We start from the raw sequence: 20,795 nt of genomic DNA, 5'->3' as shown, positions 1-20,795 counted from the left end.
CTGCCCTTTTGCAGCTGCACACGACCCAGAAGAGCCAGGTGTTCCCGCTCAGCCTCCAACTAAAGGGGCGGCCAGCCCGATTCCTGGACAGCCCTGAGCCCATGACAGGTGGGCACCCCCAACCACCCCACATGGCCTCGGGGCCTCAGTGCGGTGCGTGGGGCTCAGCCTTGTGCAACTCATTCCAGTGGTTGCCCCAAAGCCGCAGATGTCCCACCCCATTGTTCCCCAGCACACACACAGCCTCATATCCCAGCCCTGCCATGCCATGCCAGGCTCCAGGCCTTGGGGTCTCCGTGCATACTTTCCCCTGCCTTCCTGGGCCTGATCATCCCCACAGGAAACAGGACACAGTCCCTCTGCAGAGCTTGTAAGGACCTGATGAGCCGGGACTCGCCCAGCCTTGAGCGTGGCATCTGGGTGTGGTCAGCTCCCCTCGCGTGGCGACTGGGCAGTTGCTGTGACTGTCTGTGTTGGGTCCACTCTCCAGGGGCTCCTCTGTTCATGGGGAGTCTCAGGCATCCCTGGTGGACGTGGTGCCCTCCACATTCCCACCATGAAGTTCCCAGAACAGCCCTGCACACCCAAGGCCCTGGAGAACCCTCCCTGCCCTCCTCTTTGGGCTACTTGGAGGGTTTGAAGCCCCCAAGTACTCATAGTCCACATGACTCAGGGATCCCCAGCATCCTGGGGCCCCGCCGGGGGTGATCAGACTCACTGAGGCCTGGGTGGGATCTGGCTGTACCACCCACAGGCCTCATGCGCTCAGGCGAGTCCCTCCTCTCTGAACCCCAGCCTCTTCTCTGTAAAGTGAGGCTGACCTGAGGCTCCCAGCTGGAGTCTCTGTGAGGGGAAGGAAATCAATGAAGCAGGGGCTGCACTATGCTCAGCACAGGCCCCAGGGGTTTGGGGAAGGGGCTAAGAACCTCATGGGATCCTGACCCCCAAATCAGGACTTCCTCTGGGTGGGACACCACAATGATGGGGCGCAGACCTCTTGACAGTTGTTGAGTGTGGAGGGGACAGCGGTGATGGGGCATGCGCTGCAGAGCGGGGCTGACCTAGCTGCCCCGTGTCTCCCCAGTCGTGGTCTATAACTGTGCCATGGGCAGCCCCGACTGTTCCCAGTGCCTGGGCCGCGAGGACCTGGGTCACCTGTGTGTGTGGAGCGACGGCTGCCGCCTGCGGGGGCCCCTGCAGCCCATGCCTGGCACCTGCCCCGCCCCTGAGATCCGCGCGGTAAGCATGCCCAGTGGAGGCACGTGGCACCTGCACTCCGGTACAGCGAATGCGCAGCACCCACGAGGGTCCCACTTGTTGGGGACCCAAACGGCACATACACCGGCACATGGGTGCAGTATCACCTGTGAACAAAAGGAAGTGCTCTGCCTCACAGAGCTGATGTTTCAGTGGGGGAGGTGGACAGTAATAAATAAGGAAATGAATAAATTATAGAAGGCATTGGAAGTGTGGCGTTGAGGAGACACCGAGGGCTGAATGTTGTTAGTTTTGGGGGATACCATGATCCGTAAAGCCACCAATAACATGGCCAAACATTGCCCCTGGGAGCTGACCTCAGCATCCTCCAGGAGACCCCCTAAGTAGCATCCCCAGGCCCACGTGGGCTCAGTAACGCACATGCACATCCTCCTTGGCAGCACAGTGACCTGCCAAGTGGCCACAGTCCCAGCCCCACCTGAGCCTCCAGACCTTCCTCTAAGCAGTGGGTCTGCATGGCTGTGCCCTGCTGGGTGCCTGTGACTGTGGGCAGAAGCCTGCTGGCCTCCAGCCTCAGACCCCATTCGCCCCTCTCTCGGGTCACCTGGCAGATTGAGCCCCTGAGCGGCCCGTTGGACGGTGGGACCCTGCTGACCATCCGAGGAAGGAACCTGGGCCGGCGGCTTAGTGACGTGGCCCACAGTGTGTGGATTGGTGGTGTGGCCTGTGAGCCACTGCCTGACAGATACACGGTGTCGGAGGAGTGAGTAGCCATGGTGCCCCCGCCCACCTTCTCCAGCAGTGCCAGCCTCTGCTCTGTCCTCCTCACCCCTCCCTCCCCATCCTCCATCCTCACTCTGCTGCTTTCTGGAAGCCTGTTGCTTCGTGGCCTCCAGGCCTGTGCCGAAGCCATTCCCATGACTCATCCTGCCATTTCTGCTTGGGGCATCTGCTTTATCCTTCCAGCTCTGGCTCTGATGCCCACTCCTCTGGGAAGCCCTCACAGGCTGCCCTAGCCCAGCCCTTCTTCCACCTAAGCCTTGCTCTGGGGAAAATCATTTGCAATTAAAAAGGCTGGGGCTACTGGCACAGTTTAGAGATCTGTGACTGGCCCACATGGGCCCTAGGAAATATGCGTGAGCAGAGACTGAGCTGGCTTTCCTTTTGGGAGGCCGTGCATCAGGCATGTGGAAGAGCCATCATCTACCAGCCCAGCAGACGTTCTCATGATCGGAGACCATTTTGTCCCACCCCCTTGTCTTATAGTTGCAGAACTGTGGGAAACTCATGGGGTAAATTATACACAGAAGGCATTGGAAGTGTGGCATGGTGTGGAATGGGGCGATCCCTGAGCCGGGCTCCAGGGTGGCCGTGGGGGCCGAGGACCGCTGGCCACTCCTGCTGACCACAGCACCTCCCCTCAGGATCGTGTGTGTCACAGGGCCAGCCCCAGGACCACTCTCAGACGTGGTGGCTGTGAACGCCTCTAAGGAGGGCAAGTCCCGGGACCGCTTCTCCTACGTGGTAAGGGGGGCTGTAGCCCACGTCCAGCCTGCCCAGCACGCACACTCCCGGGGGCTGGCCCGAGGCCCAAACGCCTGCCTTCCTCCCACAGCTGCCCCTGGTCCACTCCCTGGAGCCTACCATGGGCCCCAAGGCCGGGGGAACCAGGATCACCATCCACGGGAGTGACCTCCATGTAGGCTCCGAGCTCCAGGTCCTGGTGAATGACACAGACCCCTGCACGGAGCTCATGTAAGCCCCTGGGCCTGGCCCACCCCTTTCAGCCCAGAGAAATCAACGGGCTTGGGGGCTGGTGGGCTGGAGGTGACATCCTTGAGCCAAGCCTCTCTTGGGTCTTCATTGGCTGCGTCCCCTAAGCCAAGCCCCTTCTCTCTGAGCCTCAGTTTCCTCAGCTGGTAAGAATAGTGCCAGTAATTGGAAGAAAGCCTTTGTGCCAGATATATAGTAGGTGCTCCATAAGTGATACCTGTAATGAGAATGGTGTTGATTGCACACACTCAGATCTTCTGGCTGGCCCAGGGGTGTGGTGAGTGACAGGGATGTGGTTGGAGTCTGTTGGCAAAACACCTTTGTCTTTATTATGCACTTATTGTATACCAGACCCCACTAATGGGCATTGCTGGGAAACCAAGAGGAGCACAACATAGCCCTCAAGGGAAGGGCAGACATACCTACAGGAAGTAGGAACATCCGGTGGGACTAGGATTGGGAGAAAAGTCAGTGCCTTCAGGTATCTGGGGAGAGAGGCTTCACCAGGGGTGGAGGCGGGAGAGAAGACCTGGGAAGGCTTCCTGGAGGAGGTGGGATGGGGCAGAATTTGGCAGTATAAGGAAACAGCTGGGCACTAACAGGGCAGAAGATGAGTTGGGACCAGTCGAGGAGGCCTTGAACCCCGGGCCAAGTGCATGGGCTTGTGCCCCAGTTCTCAGGGGCATTGGCGGTGGGTGAGCAGCAGGAGGCAGGCCCTGCTGATAACCTGCTGCTCCCCCTAGGCGCACGGACACCAGCATCGCCTGCACCATGCCTGAGGGGGCCCTGCCAGCTCCGGTGCCTGTGTGTGTGCGTTTCGAGCGTCGGGGCTGCGTGCACGGCAACCTCACCTTCTGGTACATGCAGAACCCGGTCATCACGGCCATCAGTCCCCGCCGCAGCCCTGTCAGGTGAGACTGGCACCCCGCTCTTCCCCCAGGCTCTCTGGGGCTGCAGGTGGACTGATAGGTTTTGCTGTCCCCTGCAGTGGCGGCAGGACCATCACGGTGGCTGGTGAGCGTTTCCACATGGTGCAGAATGTGTCCATGGCCGTCCACCACATTGGCCGGGAGCCCACAGTGAGGCATTCGGGGGCCTGATGGGTGGGAGGGGGTGGCCCAGGCACAGCCAGGGCCCTAACTGACCAGGCCTCCTCCCACTGCATCTCTGTCCCCTCTTCCTCCCTCTGCCTCTGTGTCTCCTCAAACCCCACTCCCCCCGTTTCTCCATGCCCATCTGTCCATCCTGCATCCCGGCCTTGGCCCCTGGCCCTCCTGCACCAGCTCTGCAAGGTTCTCAACTCCACCCTCATCACCTGCCCGTCCCCCGGGGCCCTGAGCAATGCATCAGCGCCAGTGGACTTCTTCATCAATGGGCGGGCCTACGCAGATGAGGTGGCTGTGGCTGAGGAGCTACTGGACCCCGAGGAGGCACAGCGGGGCAGCAGGTTCCGCCTGGACTACCTCCCCAACCCACAGTTCTCTACGGCCAAGAGGGAGAAGTGGATCAAGCACCACCCCGGGGAGCCTCTCACCCTCGTTATCCACGTGAGCACCGAAGGGGCCGGGGTAAGCAGGGGCGAGCGAGCCAGCCTCAGCCGTGGGCCTCGGGAGCATTTCCCCACGAGCGTCCTCCCCCTTTGCACCCACAGAAGGAGCAGGACCGCCTGGGGCTCCAGAGTCACGAGTACCGGGTCAAGATAGGCCAAGTGAGCTGCGACATCCAGATTGTCTCTGACAGAATCATCCACTGCTCGGTCAACGAGTCCCTGGGTGCGGCCGAGGGGCAGCTGCCCATCACAGTGAGTGGATGGGGTGCCGGAGCAGGACAGACCCAGCCCCACCCCTGGCCCATCTGCCAAGCATCTGCCCCTCACCCAGCACCTGAATTCACTGAGCGTTTTCACGCTGAACAGCTCAGTCCAGCAAAGCAGAGCTTTACATCCCCACTTGACATATGAGGAAACTGAGGCCCAAGAACTTAGTGACTTGCTTGAGGTCAGTGATGGGCCCCATCTGGACCTGGACCATCAGAAACCATAAGAAGTTGTCCCTGTCCCCCTTGGCATCTATCCTAGAGCCTGGGCTGCCAGGCACCATGTAGAGGCATGGAGGGCAGGGGAGCAGGAGGAGCAGAGAGAGGCCAGAACACTGTATCTCCTTGCATGTCTCCTGGGATGGGGAGCTCACTCTCTCCCAAGCAGCGTGTGCCACCCCAGGATGGCTCTGACTGGGAAAGCTTTCTTTCACCTGCACTTCAGTCCCAGTCCTGCACTCTGAGTCCTCATACCTCACCTTCCCCCTGGTCCCAGGGCAGCCTTGCAGATACTTGGGGACAGCAGCCAGGCCCCGTGAACTGCTTCCTCTTGCTCACTCACTACTCTTCCCAGGCTGTAATGATAATCACAGCCCCCTGTATTGAGCCACCTCTGTGCCAGGCCCAGGACCAAGGGCTTGACAAGCCCTCATTTAGCCTTCCCAGTGTCCCCAGGAGGTGGACACTGTTATCTCTATGTTATCAGTGTGGCACCTGAGGCTCAGAGAGGTTAGGTAATTTACCCAGGGCCACACAGCAAGTGAGGAGCAGAACCAGAGTATAAGTCCAGGAAAGCTACAACCCCCTTCCCCAACCTCTGCACAGATCCAGGTAGGGAACTTCAACCAGACCATCGCCACACTGCAGCTGGGGGGCAGTGAGACGGCCATCATCGTGTCCATCGTCATCTGCAGTGTCCTGCTGCTGCTCTCCGTGGTGGGTAAGGAGCCCCACCCTCAGGACACCTTGGAGGGCAGCCTTGCCACCTTGCCCCAGCCCCTCTGAAGATTGGCAGATGGGAGAAGGCAGGATGGGATGGGGCACAGCTCGAACAAAGGCTTGGCCATGGGAACAGGTTAGGCACCCAGAGGTTGGGGGAGGTGTGCCCCGGCTCCAGCACCAATGGGTAGAAGATGTTAGGTGGCCAGGGGATATGCTAGGCCCAGGCCAAGGTCCCTGAATCTCAAGCAGAGAAATTTGGAAACATGTTCTCCAGTCAATAGAGAGCTACTGAAGGTACTTAAGAGAGGGTTACTCAGGAAAAATTAACCTACATGTCTGGTGGGCTATACCACTGTTAAAATAATGGTCAGTAAAGTAATAGACTCGATGTAGCAGAGAAACTGGAGCCGTCATACGCTACTAGAGGGAATACAAAAAAGTGCAGCTGCTTTGGAAAACATTTTGGCAGTTTCTTAGGATGTGGAACATAGAATTACCCTATGACCTATGACCCAGCAATTCCACCCCTAGCTATCTGCTCAAGAGAAATGAAAACATAGCCACACAAAAACTTGTACACATGTGTTTATAGCAACATTATTTATAATAACCAAGAAGTCAAAACAACCCAAATGTCCATCAACCAATAAATGGATAAATGAAATATGATCCATTCATACAATGGAAAATTATTATCCATAAAAAGGAGTGGAGTACTGATCCATGCCACCATGGGCATGCACCTTGACAATATTACACTAACCAAAAGAAGACTCACCGAAGGCTGCATATTATATGATGCCATTTATATGAAATGTTTAGGATAGGGAAGTTCATAGAGACAGCTGAATGGTGATTGCCAGGGGCTAGGGAGAGCACTAATGGGGAGTGATTGCTGAACGGGTACGGGTCTTCTTGGGGCAGTAAAAATGCTCTAAAATTAGCGGTGATGGTTGCACAACTCTGTGAATATACTAGAAACCATTGAATTAGGCCAGGCACAGTGGCTTATGCCTGTAGTCCCAGCACTTTGGGAGGCCAAGGTGGGTGGATCACTTGAGCCCAGGAGTTCAAGACCAGCTTGGGCAACATAGCAAAACTTTATCTCTACAAAAAATACAAAAATTATCTGGGCATGGTGGCACGAGTCTGTAGTCCCAGCTACTCAGGAGGCTGAGGTGGGAGGATCACCTGAGCCTGGGAGGTGAAGGCTGCAGTGAACTGTGATCGTGCCACTGTACTTCAGCCTGGGTGACAGAGTAAGACTCTGTCTCAAAAGAAAAAAGAAAGAAAAGAAACCATTGAAGTATACACTTTAAATCACTGGATTATATGGTATGTACGTTATATCACAATAAAGCTGTTTTATTTTTAAAGTGAGTATATTCAATGCAGAAAATTTTTGGAAAAACTGAAAGATGATAAAAGGAAAAAAATACCCATCATTAATACCCTGTGTATTTTTGTATCTTCCCTCCCAGTCTCTTTTCTGAAAATACTATATATTAATAGATATTTTAATACATTATATATATATTCCTCCCCACCCTAGAAAATGTTATAATGTAATACTGCTTTGTAATCTGCTTTCAAAAGTTTCTTAATTTACACATAACACCTAGTCATTGTAGAAGGAATAGAAAATGCTCAAAAGCAGAAAGTAAACAGAAGTCACCCAGAATGCTTCCACCCAGGAAAGCCACTCTTAACCACTACTTCACACACATGTATTCTTGTTTCTTTTTTTTTTTTAAGGGGGCTAGACAAATTCTAACAGAGCTGTAACACTATACACTTCTTTTTCTAAGAACAGGTCATCAGGCGTTGCTTTGCTGGCCATTCCCCAAGCCCTCTGCCCATGGGAGAGCTCCCCACAACTCCCCCCCCCAACCCCAACCCCGCCCAGGAGGGTGGACTGCAGGGCCTCCTCCCACACCCTGCCCAGAGGAGCTGGAGCCGAGGCCAGCGTACAGCAGGCACCAATAAAGGCTTTCCAAAGGGCACCAGAGGCCTGACCTGCCTCTCCACTGCCCGCAGCCCTGTTCGTCTTCTGTACCAAGAGCCGACGTGCTGAGCGTTACTGGCAGAAGACGCTGCTGCAGATGGAGGAGATGGAATCTCAGATCCGAGAGGAAATCCGCAAAGGTAGTGGGCTGGGACCCTGCAGGGCTGGACCGCGACTTTCCCTCCTGGGGGATGGGTTCTCGGGCCGCTCACGGCTGTCTGTGTGTCCGCCAGGCTTCGCTGAGCTGCAGACAGACATGACAGATCTGACCAAGGAGCTGAACCGCAGCCAGGGCATCCCCTTCCTGGAGTATAAGCACTTCGTGACCCGCACCTTCTTCCCCAAGGTCAGCCCGAGCCTGAGCCTGCCCCTGAACCTGTGCCAGCCACCTCAAGGCAACTTGACCTCTCTGAGCCCTGCCAGCCTATAGGGTCCCTTGAGCAGTGCCAAACCTGCACAGCTGTCCACAGCCGTCCTGGCCACTTGCCCTGGCCTGCCACGGGGCGGAGTGTTGGGGGCAGATTCTCCACTCTCATTCTCTGCTCACTTGATGTTTAACAGTCCATATGGAAGCCAGCTGCAGCCCCACTCTCCTGGCCAGCTGGGCCTGCCTCTCCCCTTTTCAAGGTGGGGCAGAAGTGGCCAGGGCTGTCCCAGGCCAGCCTCTCTTCTTCCTGTGCCTCTTCCCAGCCAGGCTTCCCTTGGTCTCTACACTCCCTCTTCCTGTCCACTGGACTCCTGCCCCATCCCTTCCATGCCTCTCATGCCTCCCCCTGCCCTTCCAGGGTCCACTACCCTCGCTCCACCTCCTAATGGTACCACCCTCTCTCCCCTGTCCACACCATTCCCCACACAATGGCCAAAGCAAGCCCATGTTTGACTATGTCGTTTTTCACAAAACCCTCCAGTGGCTTTTCCCAGCCTCAGGCTAAAGCTCAGACACCCAGCCTTTCTGCCTCAGTTTCCCCCATTGCACATGGAGCTGCTTTTGCTTCCCCTTAAGCCTTGTGCTGTCTTGTGTGGCCACACCCCTGGAATTCCACAGCCCCTGGGCTTGGCCCACTGCCTCTTATTCCTTTATGGGGAGCTAATTCTGTGCCAGTTTCCCCTAGCAGCCCAAGCCGGTGCCCCTTTCTGTGTGAGTGACCTTTGCATGCCAGCAGGGGGTGTCCTGCCTTGCTGAGATGCTGGGGGTCTGCCTCTGCAGTGTTCCTCCCTTTATGAAGAGCGTTATGTGCTGCCCTCCCAGACCCTCAACTCCCAGGGCAGCTCCCAGGCACAGGAGACCCACCCACTGCTGGGAGAGTGGAAGGTGAGTACCCCCCAACCCACACACAGTGGGCTGCTTCAGGGCAACCCTGCTGCCCGCTGGGTCCCCTTTCCAGTTCATCTAATCCATTGATCCCTGTCATGCGGAGTTGGGAGGCATCTGCCATTGTAAGGTACTGAGCCCCCCATCCCAGGAGGCATTCAAGCAGCCATTCAGGGTGTTATAAGTGCTGCCCCCCGCAGGCCAGGTAGAGCAGACAGAGGATTGAGCCCCCCTGTACACCCACTCTGCCTGCTTAGAAAATGGAAGGTGAGAATCCCCCACACTGGGATGCCAGGTTACCTCCAGGCACCCTTACCCTTCTCTGAGCCCCACTTTTCAATGCAACCAAGCCATTGTTCCCTGTCACAAAGGTTAGGAGGCATCCACCATGGAAGGTAATGAGCTCCCCATCCCAGGAGGCATACAAGCAGCCATCATAAGCACTGGCTGTTAAGCTAGGCAGGGACACTGGGCCCCTCTGGACACCCCATCACCAGTTGCCTCCACAGATTCCTGAGAGCTGCCGGCCCAACATGGAAGAGGGAATCAGCTTGTTCTCCTCACTACTCAACAACAAGCACTTCCTTATTGTCTTTGTCCATGCTCTGGAGCAGCAGAAGGACTTTGCGGTGCGCGACAGGTCAGGCTGTGACGGACTGGGGTGGGGTAGGGAAGAGGAGCCTGTCTAAGGCCACACAGCATCAGGTCCTGGGTCCTGGGGCTCTGGGGCTCCTGACACCCCCATATTCCAGCCCTTCCTGGGCCTGGATGCCCAAGACCTTGGCTCACGGGGCATGGTGGTTGCTGTGGACATAGAAGAAGGTGGCTATTTCTCCAGGAGGATTCCAGCCCCACTCACCCCTCGCAGGACCCACCCACACAGGCACTCCTGGGATCGCTGGGCCTGGGGATGAGGCGGCACTGAGACCCTGGGACCCACAGCTCCTAGGGCCTCAAGGTGCAGCTGACACCTGCCTCCTGCTTACAGGTGCAGCCTGGCCTCGCTGCTGACCATCGCGCTGCACGGCAAGCTGGAGTACTACACCAGCATCATGAAGGAGCTGCTGGTGGACCTCATTGACGCCTCGGCCGCCAAGAACCCCAAGCTCATGCTGCGGCGCACAGAGTCTGTGGTGGAGAAGATGCTCACCAACTGGATGTCCATCTGCATGTACAGCTGTCTGCGGGTGAGGCTGCCTGGGGACAGACAGAGCCCAGGCCGGGGACGTGGCAGGGACGCAGCGGCAGTGACCGCACGGCCTCCCAGGCCTTCCCTGGCACCCTCAGGCCAGCTCTGCCAGGAGGGAGTGTTGCATGAGACAGGCCAGGCCCGTCGGACCTGTTACGCAGAGAGGGGAGCTGTGGCCCAGGGGAGGCCTGGCTGGCCAGCTGCAAGGGCTCAGCGGATGCTTGGGGCATAACAGAGGTTGTGTCAGGGGCCTTGTCCCATTCGTGGTTTTCTCAGTCATCCACCCTTCCCTGCTCTGGATTCAGGAGATGAAATCAGGCCCTGGCTGGCCCTTGAGGCTCTCCCAGCCCTAGGGGCGAGACGTGGAAACAAAATACAGGGTGGCCAGTGCCTCGCAGCAGAGCTCAGCTCATGAGGCCTCCCTCTGTCTGGAGGCTTCAAGGTGGCTTCCTGGAGCAGGCGACCCTGTGCTGAGACCTAAGAGAGTGAGCCAGGCGAGGAGTGGTAGGGAGGGTGCTCCAGGCATCGGGTACAGCACGAGGGCAGAGGCCGGGAGGAGGGGATGTTCATGGAAGGAATGGAAGGAAGGCCAAAGAATCTTCCGGATGAGAGCGGAGGCTGGGAAGAGGGTGGGCCCGGTAGCCAGGGCCTCCTGCATTCTGCCAGAAGGACCCCCATAAGCTCTTTTCTGCACAGCAAGGGTTGCTCAGCCTCTGGTTCTGTCCCACCCTCCAGCTACCCTACAGTGGCAGAGGCTAGAGGGCTGCCTGGAGGATTGTGGGAGAAAGGCAAAGGCCTGCCTGGAGCCCAGAACCAGGGTGTCAGATGTTCTGGTTTTTTGTTGTTAATTTTTGAAGAGATGGGGGTCTTGCTTTGTTGCACAGGCTGGTCCCAAACTCCTGGGCTCAAGCAATCCTCCCGCTTTGGCCTCCCAAAGTGCTGGGATTACAGGGGTGAGCCACTGCACCCAGCCAGGATGTCCTGGGCTTGAGTCCGATCTTTGGCACAGCCCAGCTGTGTGACTCTGAGCTACTCATTGCCCTCTCTGGGCCTTGGTTTCCTTCTGTCAAATGGGGCCTCTGCCCCTGAGCCTGGGGCTTGAGGGCCAAGTAGCCTGGGGGAGCCCCACGGCTCCTCCTGGGGGAAGCGGGTAGTGGGGTGGAGCAGAGGCGGGGCCTGGGAGAGGCCATTGGAGTGCCTCCACCTTCTGTGGGCTGCCTCACTGTGGGCCATCAGGAACCACAAGGGCCACTGTGGACCCTGGACCTCACTCCCCTGGCTTCTTTCTGTGGCCTCAGCCAGGCCTTCCCCTATGAGCCTGTTTCCTCCTCTAGAAAGCAGGGAATCAGTGCCTCCCATGCCCTAGACCTGGAGAATTGGGCCAGGACTTGGGCTGGCAGGCTGCCTTCGTAATCTTTGCCAAATCTGCCTAATACTATTATGTACTTAATTTTTCTTTAAATCAATTTTGGTGGATAGTTAAGTAAAACTATCCCAGTGGAACACCTGGGTCCCTGGCTGGGCAATGGCCTTGAGAATCAGCTCGTGGCTGTGGGTCCAGCAGAGCCACTGCCTGGAGGGCCACCCTTGGAGATGGGCAAGAGCAGGGACGTTGAGCCCCATTCCTCCTGAGACTCCACGGTCATCAGCCTGCGAGTGGGGTCGAGGCCACATCGGTGCTCTGGGTCCACCTCAACTCACCCTTGGGTCCCCCCACTTAGTAGAAAGTCACAGGCTTGGGAGTCAGCCGAGCCAGGTCCGATTCCTGCCCTGCCGCTTCCCAGCTGGGTGACCTTGGGCAGGTCACTTGCCCTCTCTGAGCCTCGGCACTGTTGGCTACACAGTAAGGATGATACTCCGTATCCAGAAGGGTTGCTGGGATGATGCAATGAATGCACCCACCCACAGCTGGTAGTGTTTAATGAACACGAGCTTAGGGTCCGTGGAGACACCCTGGAGAGGAGTGTTGACACCAGGATCCAAAAGGAGACTGTTGGAGGGGTTGGGGGACGGGGGCGTGAAGGTGTTTGGCCCAAGGAGTGGGGGCTGGAATACAGAGGGGGCCTTGGCCCTGATACCCCTGTGCCCCTCAGGAGACGGTGGGGGAGCCATTCTTCCTGCTGCTGTGTGCCATCAAGCAGCAAATCAACAAGGGCTCCATTGACGCCATCACGGGCAAGGCCCGCTACACACTCAATGAGGAGTGGCTGCTGCGGGAGAACATCGAGGCCAAGCCCCGGGTAAGTTGGCAGGGCGGGGAGGGTCCCAGGGCTGGTGCGTCGCAGCCTATGGCATTGACCCAGCCTTCCTGTGCAGGGCCTTGCCTGGGCACCGACATAGTGATGGCAGCAACTCACTGACCTTTCTCTCCCACTCTCCGCCTGCAGAACCTGAACGTGTCCTTCCAGGGCTGTGGCATGGACTCGCTGAGCGTGCGGGCCATGGACACCGACACGCTGACCCAGGTCAAGGAGAAGATCCTGGAGGCCTTCTGCAAGAATGTGCCCTACTCCCAGTGGCCGCGTGCAGAGGACGTCGACCTCGGTGGGTGGGAATGGGGGCAGAGACCCCGTGTCAGGCGCTTCAGCCGGGGCTGGCCCCTGCCTTGACGGGAAACACTCCTTTCACCTGGCATGGGTGCATGAATGTGGGGCCACTGCGAGGATCCAATGAGGCCCCCTCAGCAAGAAGCTCTTACACTGTGGGAGACAAGTCCTGCAGTGTGAGTGAGCTACAGACAACAGCAAAAAGCCTTCAGGAAAGGCTTCCTAATTCCTAAAGGAGGGAGCTGGAGTAGGGTTTGTTTGTTTGTTTGTTTGTTTTTGAGACGGGATCTCATTCTGTCACCCAGGCTGGAGTGCAGTGGCGCAATCTCAGCCCACTGCAGCCTCGACCTCCTGGGCTCAAGTGATCCTCTCATTTCAGCCTCCTGAATAGCTGGTACTACGGGAGTGCACTACCACATCCAGCTAATTTTACTTTTTGTAAAGATAGTGTCATGCTATGCTGCCCAGGCTGAACTCCTGGGCTCAAGCGATCCTCCTGCTTCAGCCTCCCAAAGTGCTGGGATCACAGGTGTGAGCCACCACGCGGGGCTTGGAGTGGGTTTTATAGGAGTCTTGGTTAGGCCAAGGGTTTCATCAGCAATTGTAACATTAACAGCCCTGCAGACAAGGCCATTTGCAGAGCTCCTCCTCTGTGCCCTCCACCCTGGCACCTTCTCTTTGTACCCTCACACTCTCCCCCAGCTCTTTCCTGCCCTCCCCATTTTACAGATGGGAAAATGGAGGCTCAGAGAGAGGTATGGCTTGCCTCAGTTTACATGGAGAGAGCGAGAGGCCTCTCCCTGTCTGGCTGGGCCGGTACCTACTCCTCAGGCCCAGCTCCCTGCCTGGACCCTGATGGCCTGCTCCTTGTCCCCCAGAGTGGTTCGCCTCCAGCACACAGAGCTACATCCTTCGGGACCTGGACGACACCTCAGTGGTGGAAGATGGCCGCAAGAAGCTTAACACGCTGGCCCATTACAAGGTGCAGCCCTGCCCGCCCCCCACTTCCCCACCCTCATGCCCCCACCCCAACCTCCGGCCTCTGACCTCGGCCTCTTCCCGCCCATCAGATCCCTGAAGGTGCCTCCCTGGCCATGAGTCTCATAGACAAGAAGGACAACACACTGGGCCGAGGTAGTGCGGGTGCACGTGGGAAGGGAGCCTAGGCTGCGTGTGGACAGGGGCTTCCATCCCATGCCCCAGTGGGGAAACTGAGGCTCCGAGAGGCAGGGCTGGCCTGGGCTGAGGCCTCCTTGGTGGGGGCTGGGCGGGGCCAGCCTCCTCTGACCCAGTACTGCTGGGGCAGGGCCCACACCAGGCCTCCTCAAGCTGATTTCCTGCGGCAGCTGGAGAGAGGCCCCGGGAGGGCGGGATGCAGTTCCAGGAGGTCTGGGCAGCAGCCAGGCCAGAAGGGGGGCCAGCATGCCCGTCTCAGCCTTGGGCCATGTCCCTGCCTCAAGTGCCCCCTCCACAACCTCAGACGCCCCAGGCACAGCCTCCTGGCTGCCAGGCCTGCGAGCCCGGGCTCCTCTGGGTCTCTGGGTCCTCTTCTGAGGTTGAGAGCAGAGCCTCAGTCTCTCTCAGCAGCCTGGGAGTCTGGGCTGGCAGGAGCTCTGGGCTCAGGGGTGGAGTGGGTGAAGGCACCCACCCCGCCCTGCCCGGGGCCCCTCCTCCCCCGTGGCTGCATCTTTCTGCTTCTCTCCACCACTGTCCCCCCTCCAAGTCCCTCCATCCCTGTGGTCACTGTGTGTGTGTCTTTCTCTCTCTGCCTCACTCTGTCTCGCTCACTGTGTGTCTCTGGATCTCACTTTTCTCTCTCTCCGTCTCTCCCAGATTCAGTCTCCCCATGCATCTCTGCATCTCTGTCTCATTCTCTCTGCCGGTCTCTTTGGATCTCTGTCTCCGTTTCTGTTTCTCTCCCCATCTTTCTGTCTTGTTTGTTTCTCTCTCTCCATCTTTCTGTCTTCATTTCTGTTTCTCTCCTCTCCCATGTTTGTTTATTGTGTTTTTCCTCTCGCAGTGAAAGACTTGGACACAGAGAAGTATTTCCATTTGGTGAGTGCCCAACCTCGGCCTCGGGGGATCCAGCCCCTCAGTGGGTGTGGCCTTGGCTTTCTGTGGCCCGGGGCCTCTGGGAAAAGCGCTCCCGGCCCTGGGAAAGGCTGGGGGTGGGGGAGTAGGGATGGGGCCCAGAATCTGGAGGGAACCACAGCCCTTGTGTGCTAAGAAGCATGGCAGAGCCAGACCTCCCACAGGCGGCCGAGGATGGGGCCTGGTGCGGACACTGACCACTGCCCGGCCTCCCAGGTGCTGCCCACGGACGAGCTGGCGGAGCCCAAGAAGTCTCACCGGCAGAGCCATCGCAAGAAGGTGCTCCCGGAAATCTACCTGACCCGCCTGCTCTCCACCAAGGTGAGTCCGGCCTCAGTCTCCCCTCCGTGCAGTGGGTACAAGGCTTCAGCCCCAGCTCCAGAGGGTCATTGCTCAGGGCCAGCTGTGCACACGCGGCTGGGAGAGGGGTGTGAGTTCTTCCTGTTTCCCCTGTGGGGCCAGAGGGGCAAGAGGCTGAAGGCTCAGGGTCCTTGGCTTAGGGTCCAAGACCACTTGAGGAGGCATTTCTCACAGCCAGGAAAAATGCCTGACAGACACTTCTATGTTAGCCCACATAACAGGGCACAGCAGAGGCCCAGAGGGATCAGTGATGTCCCCAAGGCCACGTGGCTCAGTGGCAGCGCCGGCACCCCACAGCCCATACTCTGGTGCCTCCAGTTCTCGACTCCATGTGCCAGTGCCTTGATTAGTCCTTTCAACGCCTCTGGGAGGCAAGTGAGGCCAGAAAGGCTCGGTGACCAGCCTGATGCCACGTGGCTTCCTCATTCAGCAGCCTGGCATTTCAAGCTCCACAGAGCCACCAAGGGTGGCTCTCAGCCCCACTGCCACCCCAGCCCTCTGCACGTGGCCCAGGGCTGACGGCAGCCACCCCACTCCCCCGCAGGGCACGCTGCAAAAGTTTCTGGATGACCTGTTCAAGGCCATTCTGAGTATCCGTGAAGACAAGCCCCCGCTGGCTGTCAAGTACTTTTTCGACTTCCTGGAGGAGCAGGCTGAGAAGAGGGGAATCTCGGACCCCGACACCCTACACATCTGGAAGACCAACAGGTGGCGGGTGGGGGGCCATGCGGACTTCACTGTGCCACTGGGGCCCCTGCGGCAGGGGGTTCAGAGTCTAGTCTTCTGGCCTTGCCTGCTTGGGGTTAAGCCCTCCTCTGCCATTTCCCAGCTGTGTGTTCTCGGATGAGTGACTTAGCCTCTCTGTGCTTCAGTTTCCCCTCCACTGTAAAATGCGACCCATGTTAATGGTAGGAATTAACTAGAAGAGTGCCCAAAAGCATGGTCTAGGTGTTGCCCTTACTATCATTCTCCTGCACCGCTCTCTGGCGGGCACCATCAGCTCCACTTCACAGATGAGCACACTGAGGCTCGGAGAAGCAGCACCTGCTCAAGACCACACAGCCTGGGACAGTAGAGTCAGGCTCCGGCCCTACATTAGCTGAATCTCTTACCCAGTTGGTAGCCCTCCTTTGAGGCACCTCTTAGCTTGTCGGGGTCATGCACCCCCACAAGAAGTTGCTGGAAACCCAGCCTGACCCTTAGGAAGAATACCACCAGCCCAGGCACCTCTGTGCAGGGCAGCAGCTTCCTCGAGCTCGGGGGGTACACATGCCCAGGCTGCTGAGTCACTGGGTGGCCTGAGGTGGGGGTGGGGGTGTTGCTCACCCTCTCCGGCCTCTCGAGGACAAGGCCAGAGCTCCAGGCCCTGCCCCCCACAGCCCTGCCACAGCTGCTCTGCTAATGTCGGACTTCCTGCTGCCTGCAAAGGTTCAGGGAGGAGCCAGGGGTGCCCGGGGGCGGGCACCTGGTTCTAATGAGAACCAGGACCTGGCTGGAGGCTCAGCAGGGGGTTGGGGGGGTGCAGCTAAGCCCTGCAGCTCCTGCCTTGCTCCAGCAGGAAACCCGGCTCTCAGCCCCACTGCCACCCCAGCTGGCCAGGGATAGGCAAACTAAGGTTCCCAAAGGTCACATCTTGTGACAAGGCTCCAACCTCGGGCCCTTGAGGGACAAAGCCAGCTCTCTCCTCCACAACTGTCCCTCAACTGCTTCCTACCCCACCCTACCCTCACTGCCTTTGTCACCCTACCCCACAGCCTTCCTCTCCGGTTCTGGGTGAACATTCTGAAGAACCCCCAGTTTGTCTTTGACATCGACAAGACAGACCACATCGACGCCTGCCTTTCAGTCATCGCACAGGCCTTCATCGACGCCTGCTCCATCTCTGATCTGCAGCTGGGCAAGGTCGGCTGTTCCCAGGACCAGGCCAGGCCCATGCACAGGGCCAAAGTGGGGTGCTGACCATGGGTGGCCTCCTCGACTCTCTGAGGCTGAGCTCAGAGATCTTCCTGGGAGGGGAACCAAAAGAGCTCAGGTCTAGGGGATGTGGGATGAGTGACTCATTCAGACAGGGAGACACCTAGAAGCCAGTACCTTCCATCAGAAACTCTGTATCGCTGCAGACCAACTGCACCTGCCGCAGCCGTGCCTAGCACTGGCTTTGAACACAGGCCTGACAACCCGGTGTGGGAAAGCCAGTATGAACTTGGACAACCTGCTTGGTCAGGCACAACATCATCTGAAAACCGGGCCAGGCTCTGGGCAGCAGCCCCTGAAAGTCAAAAGCCATTGAAGCGAGCATTCAGTGAAGGGGTGGGCAGAGGGGTGATGGGTGGCTAGGAGCTCTGAGATTCATGCGGTGGGTTGGGGGCACTCAAGGCTGTGTCTGGCTTTAGAGGTTGAAGATGAAAGAGGATGGCCTTCCAGGCAGAGGGAACGGCACAGGAAAAGACGGAGGCAGGAAAGCACCCGGTTGCTGTGAGCAGGGATGAGATTGTATCATTAGAGCTGGCACTGCAGGATTGGTCCAAGTCGTGCGTGGCCCTGCATTTAGCCCATGCATTTCAGAGACGGGCCACGGGAAAGAGAAAATGCCATCGCTCCCCTGCTTCTCACGTACTGCCTCCTAAGGCAGGGTGCCGGTGACTGACAAAGAACTGGGAGTGTTCTTGGCACTTCTTTCAGGCGTTAGGAGCATGTGGTGGGAAATATTCCACTGAGCCAGCACTCAGGCTTCCAGGAATCCTAGCCACCAAGACCTATCACCCTGAGAAGGACACATCCTTGTTACGTGGAATGGGCTGCGTGCAGTGAAGAGCTGGCACGCCCATGCACTTTTCCCCCTGAAAGAAGTAGGGCCCCTCCCCACCCACATCATTGTCTTAACAGTCCTGGGGAAAGTAGGCGGGGCAGACAGAGCACAGTGAGGAGCCCCTGGTCTGGGGCCGGCTGAGTGCAGGGACGTTCAGTGACCGGGTGAGACTCTTTGGGCCTCGGGGGCCTGCTAAGTTCACTTATGTGGCAGGAGGGATGAGGGCTCATCCAGAAAATGACCAGATGCGTCCTTTCTCCAGCAGCCATCTAACACCCTCGCTCTTCTCTGCCCAGGATTCGCCAACCAACAAGCTCCTCTATGCCAAGGAGATTCCTGAGTACCGGAAGATCGTGCAGCGCTACTACAAGCAGATCCAGGACATGACACCGCTCAGCGAGCAAGAGATGAATGCCCATCTGGCCGAGGAGTCGAGGGTGCGGTGGCTTGGTGGCGGGGGGTGGGAGCCTGATGAGCTGAGGGATCGGGGGGCGGGGGCTGGGCCTCAATGCCTCCACTGGAGTAAGGGCAGGGAGCACAGAGGGCATTTCAGAAGTGGCTGTGGCCTCTTGCTGGCCTGCAAATTTGTGATGCATTTTCCCAGAGCTTGGGGCGCGGGGGCAGGAGAGCACCCTCTGGATGGAGAGGAGATTGGACTTCAGGGTCCGGGAAGCCGTCTTCGTCCACGGGACTTGAGGGGCCTCGTCGCTGAACTGTTCTATGGGGGCCGTGGGGAGTTGGGGGGTTATGTGTAAGCAGCTGGCTTTGCTGGGGCTCAGCTCAGCTTTGACCGCTGGGCTAACCTCCCCGTCTTGCCTCCTTATAGAAATACCAGAATGAGTTCAACACCAATGTGGCCATGGCAGAGATTTATAAGTACGCCAAGAGGTATCGGCCGCAGGTGAGTGCCCCAGGGTGAGGCACCTGCCCTCGGGGTAGGTGAGCTTCCTACTCAAGTACACACATCTCAGGGTGCTTGCCCTTAACGGACGGATGTCACTCGTGGTAGACATTCAGGGGTGTGTTCTCCCCCACGAACTGAGGCAGGGCTACCGGCCATGGCCCAGCTGACTCCGCTGCTCCCCTCAGATCATGGCCGCGCTGGAGGCCAACCCCACGGCCCGGAGGACACAGCTGCAGCACAAGTTTGAGCAAGTGGTGGCTTTGATGGAGGACAACATCTACGAGTGCTACAGCGAGGCCTGAGACACATGGAGAGCTGGTCAGGCTGCTGCTGGGAGAAACGGACGCCCACTGGGCCTCAACTTGATCTTCTACCCCGTGCCTGTGACTCAGCCTGGGAAATACTGAGCAGAGACGGCTGGGGCAGGGGCAGGAGGAGGGGCTGCTCTCAGCCAGGCAGGGGCGCCCCAGCCCTGACCCCTGGGCACCTCCATCCCCTCCCACCTGTCCCCAGATCAGTCTCCGGGACGGAGGCCAGAGAGCTGGTCAGGCTCCCCCGTCTGCCCAGTACGGCCTGCACTGTGCCCACCCACTTGCTCCACTGCGTCCAGCTGGTCCTGCTGCCGAGAGCCCCGCACATCTAGGCGGCCAAGCACAAACTGGGGGAGAGGAGGCCGCCAGCCCGGAGGCTGCAGCCCAGAAACTCTACCTCATCCATACTGGTGCAGGGAGCCCTCCTTGAACTGACCTTTTATTGGTTTCTGCTTTAACCACCAAAATGTTATCTCCACTTCCGCCTCATCCAAAGAGGATCCTGGCCACAGACAGTTTCAAGTAGTGTCAGATTTTTGTTGCTTGGGCGGCTGTTGGTAGAGTGGGCAGTGCCTGCGCCATAGGGTGCTCTGTGGGCTTCTCCAGGAGCAGGGAGGGTGGAGGGGAGGGATGGGGGGCACAGGAGCTGGGAGCCCCATCTCCAGGGAAAGGAGAGGGGTTAAGATGCACCGAGGCTGTAGCTGGGCTACTTGATCTTGCTGAAGGTGTTTCTAAAGATAGCACCACTTTTTTTTTTAAAGCTTTTATATATTAAAAAAGGTATCATGCACCAACTGTGAATAGCTGCCGCTTGCGCAGAGGACCCGGGGAGGGGTCCCGAGAGGCTCCCCGTGCAACACTGGAAATGACTGTTCCAGAGAGCAGGCAGACCTGGCAGAGTGCCCCTGGCGCCTGAGACCACCACCCATTCCGTTCCTGCCAGAAGCGACCCTCTGTGGTAGATGGGCCATGCAGGCCCCTCGCAGCCAACTCAGCCAGTGTTGGGACTGGCTCAGAGCCCATGGGGGCTGGAGGGGGGCAGCCGGGACTCTGGAATCTTCTTTATAATAAAAGCCTTACGGACAAACCTACTGTGGGCTCCAGCCTTTGTCCTGAGATAGCCAAGCGGGAGAATAGGCAGTTTCTTTACCCATTTGTGAGAGAGAGGAGGGAAGGAGCCTGCCATCCCTCCTGTCTCAGCTGGACTCTTGAGGTTTGCTGGCACCTGACTAGCTTCTGAGAAGGCAGTCAGAGGCCAGGAGATGAAACGAGACAGTGCAGGCTGCATGCGTGCTGTGGGCCCGGCCCAGAGCTGCCATTCCTTAAGCTCTGAGGACATCCCGGGACCTCCAGGAAGATTTCACAGCTGCTGTGTGCTGCCTGCAACTGAGTGGGCCCTGCTCCTAACCTCATCTCTAACAAGCCCATCAGGAACGTGCTAGCGTCCCTATATGACAGACGCAGCAACTGAGGCTCAGCACAGCTGAAGCATTTCTCAAGGTCACACAACCAGCAAGGGA

At 58.0% G+C, this 20,795-nt stretch overlaps 1 protein-coding gene across 2 annotated transcripts in view; it reads left to right on the top strand.

The window, feature by feature from the left end:
* PLXND1 (plexin D1) overlaps positions 1 to 20,366 on the top strand; it is a 51,488-nt gene extending 31,122 nt beyond the window's left edge. For both annotated transcript variants that reach the window (XM_063630207.1, XM_055259117.2), the window contains 26 exons: positions 15 to 108; positions 1,085 to 1,239; positions 1,830 to 1,981; positions 2,643 to 2,742; positions 2,834 to 2,973; positions 3,735 to 3,902; positions 3,980 to 4,070; positions 4,275 to 4,538; positions 4,643 to 4,792; positions 5,632 to 5,746; positions 7,786 to 7,893; positions 7,987 to 8,099; positions 8,961 to 9,065; positions 9,575 to 9,705; positions 10,054 to 10,252; positions 12,348 to 12,494; positions 12,642 to 12,798; positions 13,679 to 13,782; positions 13,871 to 13,934; positions 14,821 to 14,855; positions 15,108 to 15,212; positions 15,796 to 15,959; positions 17,006 to 17,153; positions 18,357 to 18,497; positions 18,887 to 18,961; positions 19,150 to 20,366. In XM_063630207.1, the coding sequence (XP_063486277.1) occupies positions 15 to 108; positions 1,085 to 1,239; positions 1,830 to 1,981; positions 2,643 to 2,742; positions 2,834 to 2,973; positions 3,735 to 3,902; positions 3,980 to 4,070; positions 4,275 to 4,538; positions 4,643 to 4,792; positions 5,632 to 5,746; positions 7,786 to 7,893; positions 7,987 to 8,099; positions 8,961 to 9,065; positions 9,575 to 9,705; positions 10,054 to 10,252; positions 12,348 to 12,494; positions 12,642 to 12,798; positions 13,679 to 13,782; positions 13,871 to 13,934; positions 14,821 to 14,855; positions 15,108 to 15,212; positions 15,796 to 15,959; positions 17,006 to 17,153; positions 18,357 to 18,497; positions 18,887 to 18,961; positions 19,150 to 19,266 (3,342 nt within the window). In that variant the 3' untranslated portion in view covers positions 19,267 to 20,366. The remainder of the gene's footprint in view (positions 1 to 14; positions 109 to 1,084; positions 1,240 to 1,829; positions 1,982 to 2,642; positions 2,743 to 2,833; positions 2,974 to 3,734; positions 3,903 to 3,979; positions 4,071 to 4,274; positions 4,539 to 4,642; positions 4,793 to 5,631; positions 5,747 to 7,785; positions 7,894 to 7,986; positions 8,100 to 8,960; positions 9,066 to 9,574; positions 9,706 to 10,053; positions 10,253 to 12,347; positions 12,495 to 12,641; positions 12,799 to 13,678; positions 13,783 to 13,870; positions 13,935 to 14,820; positions 14,856 to 15,107; positions 15,213 to 15,795; positions 15,960 to 17,005; positions 17,154 to 18,356; positions 18,498 to 18,886; positions 18,962 to 19,149) is intronic.
* Positions 20,367 to 20,795: the final 429 nt, after the last annotated feature.

The sequence above is a fragment of the Symphalangus syndactylus genome, chromosome 21 (genome assembly GCF_028878055.3).
Source record: "Symphalangus syndactylus isolate Jambi chromosome 21, NHGRI_mSymSyn1-v2.1_pri, whole genome shotgun sequence".
Classification (NCBI taxonomy): Eukaryota; Metazoa; Chordata; class Mammalia; order Primates; family Hylobatidae; genus Symphalangus; species Symphalangus syndactylus.
The sequence above is the reverse complement of the archived record's forward strand: the minus strand, read 5'-3'. Positions and strand labels throughout refer to the sequence as shown.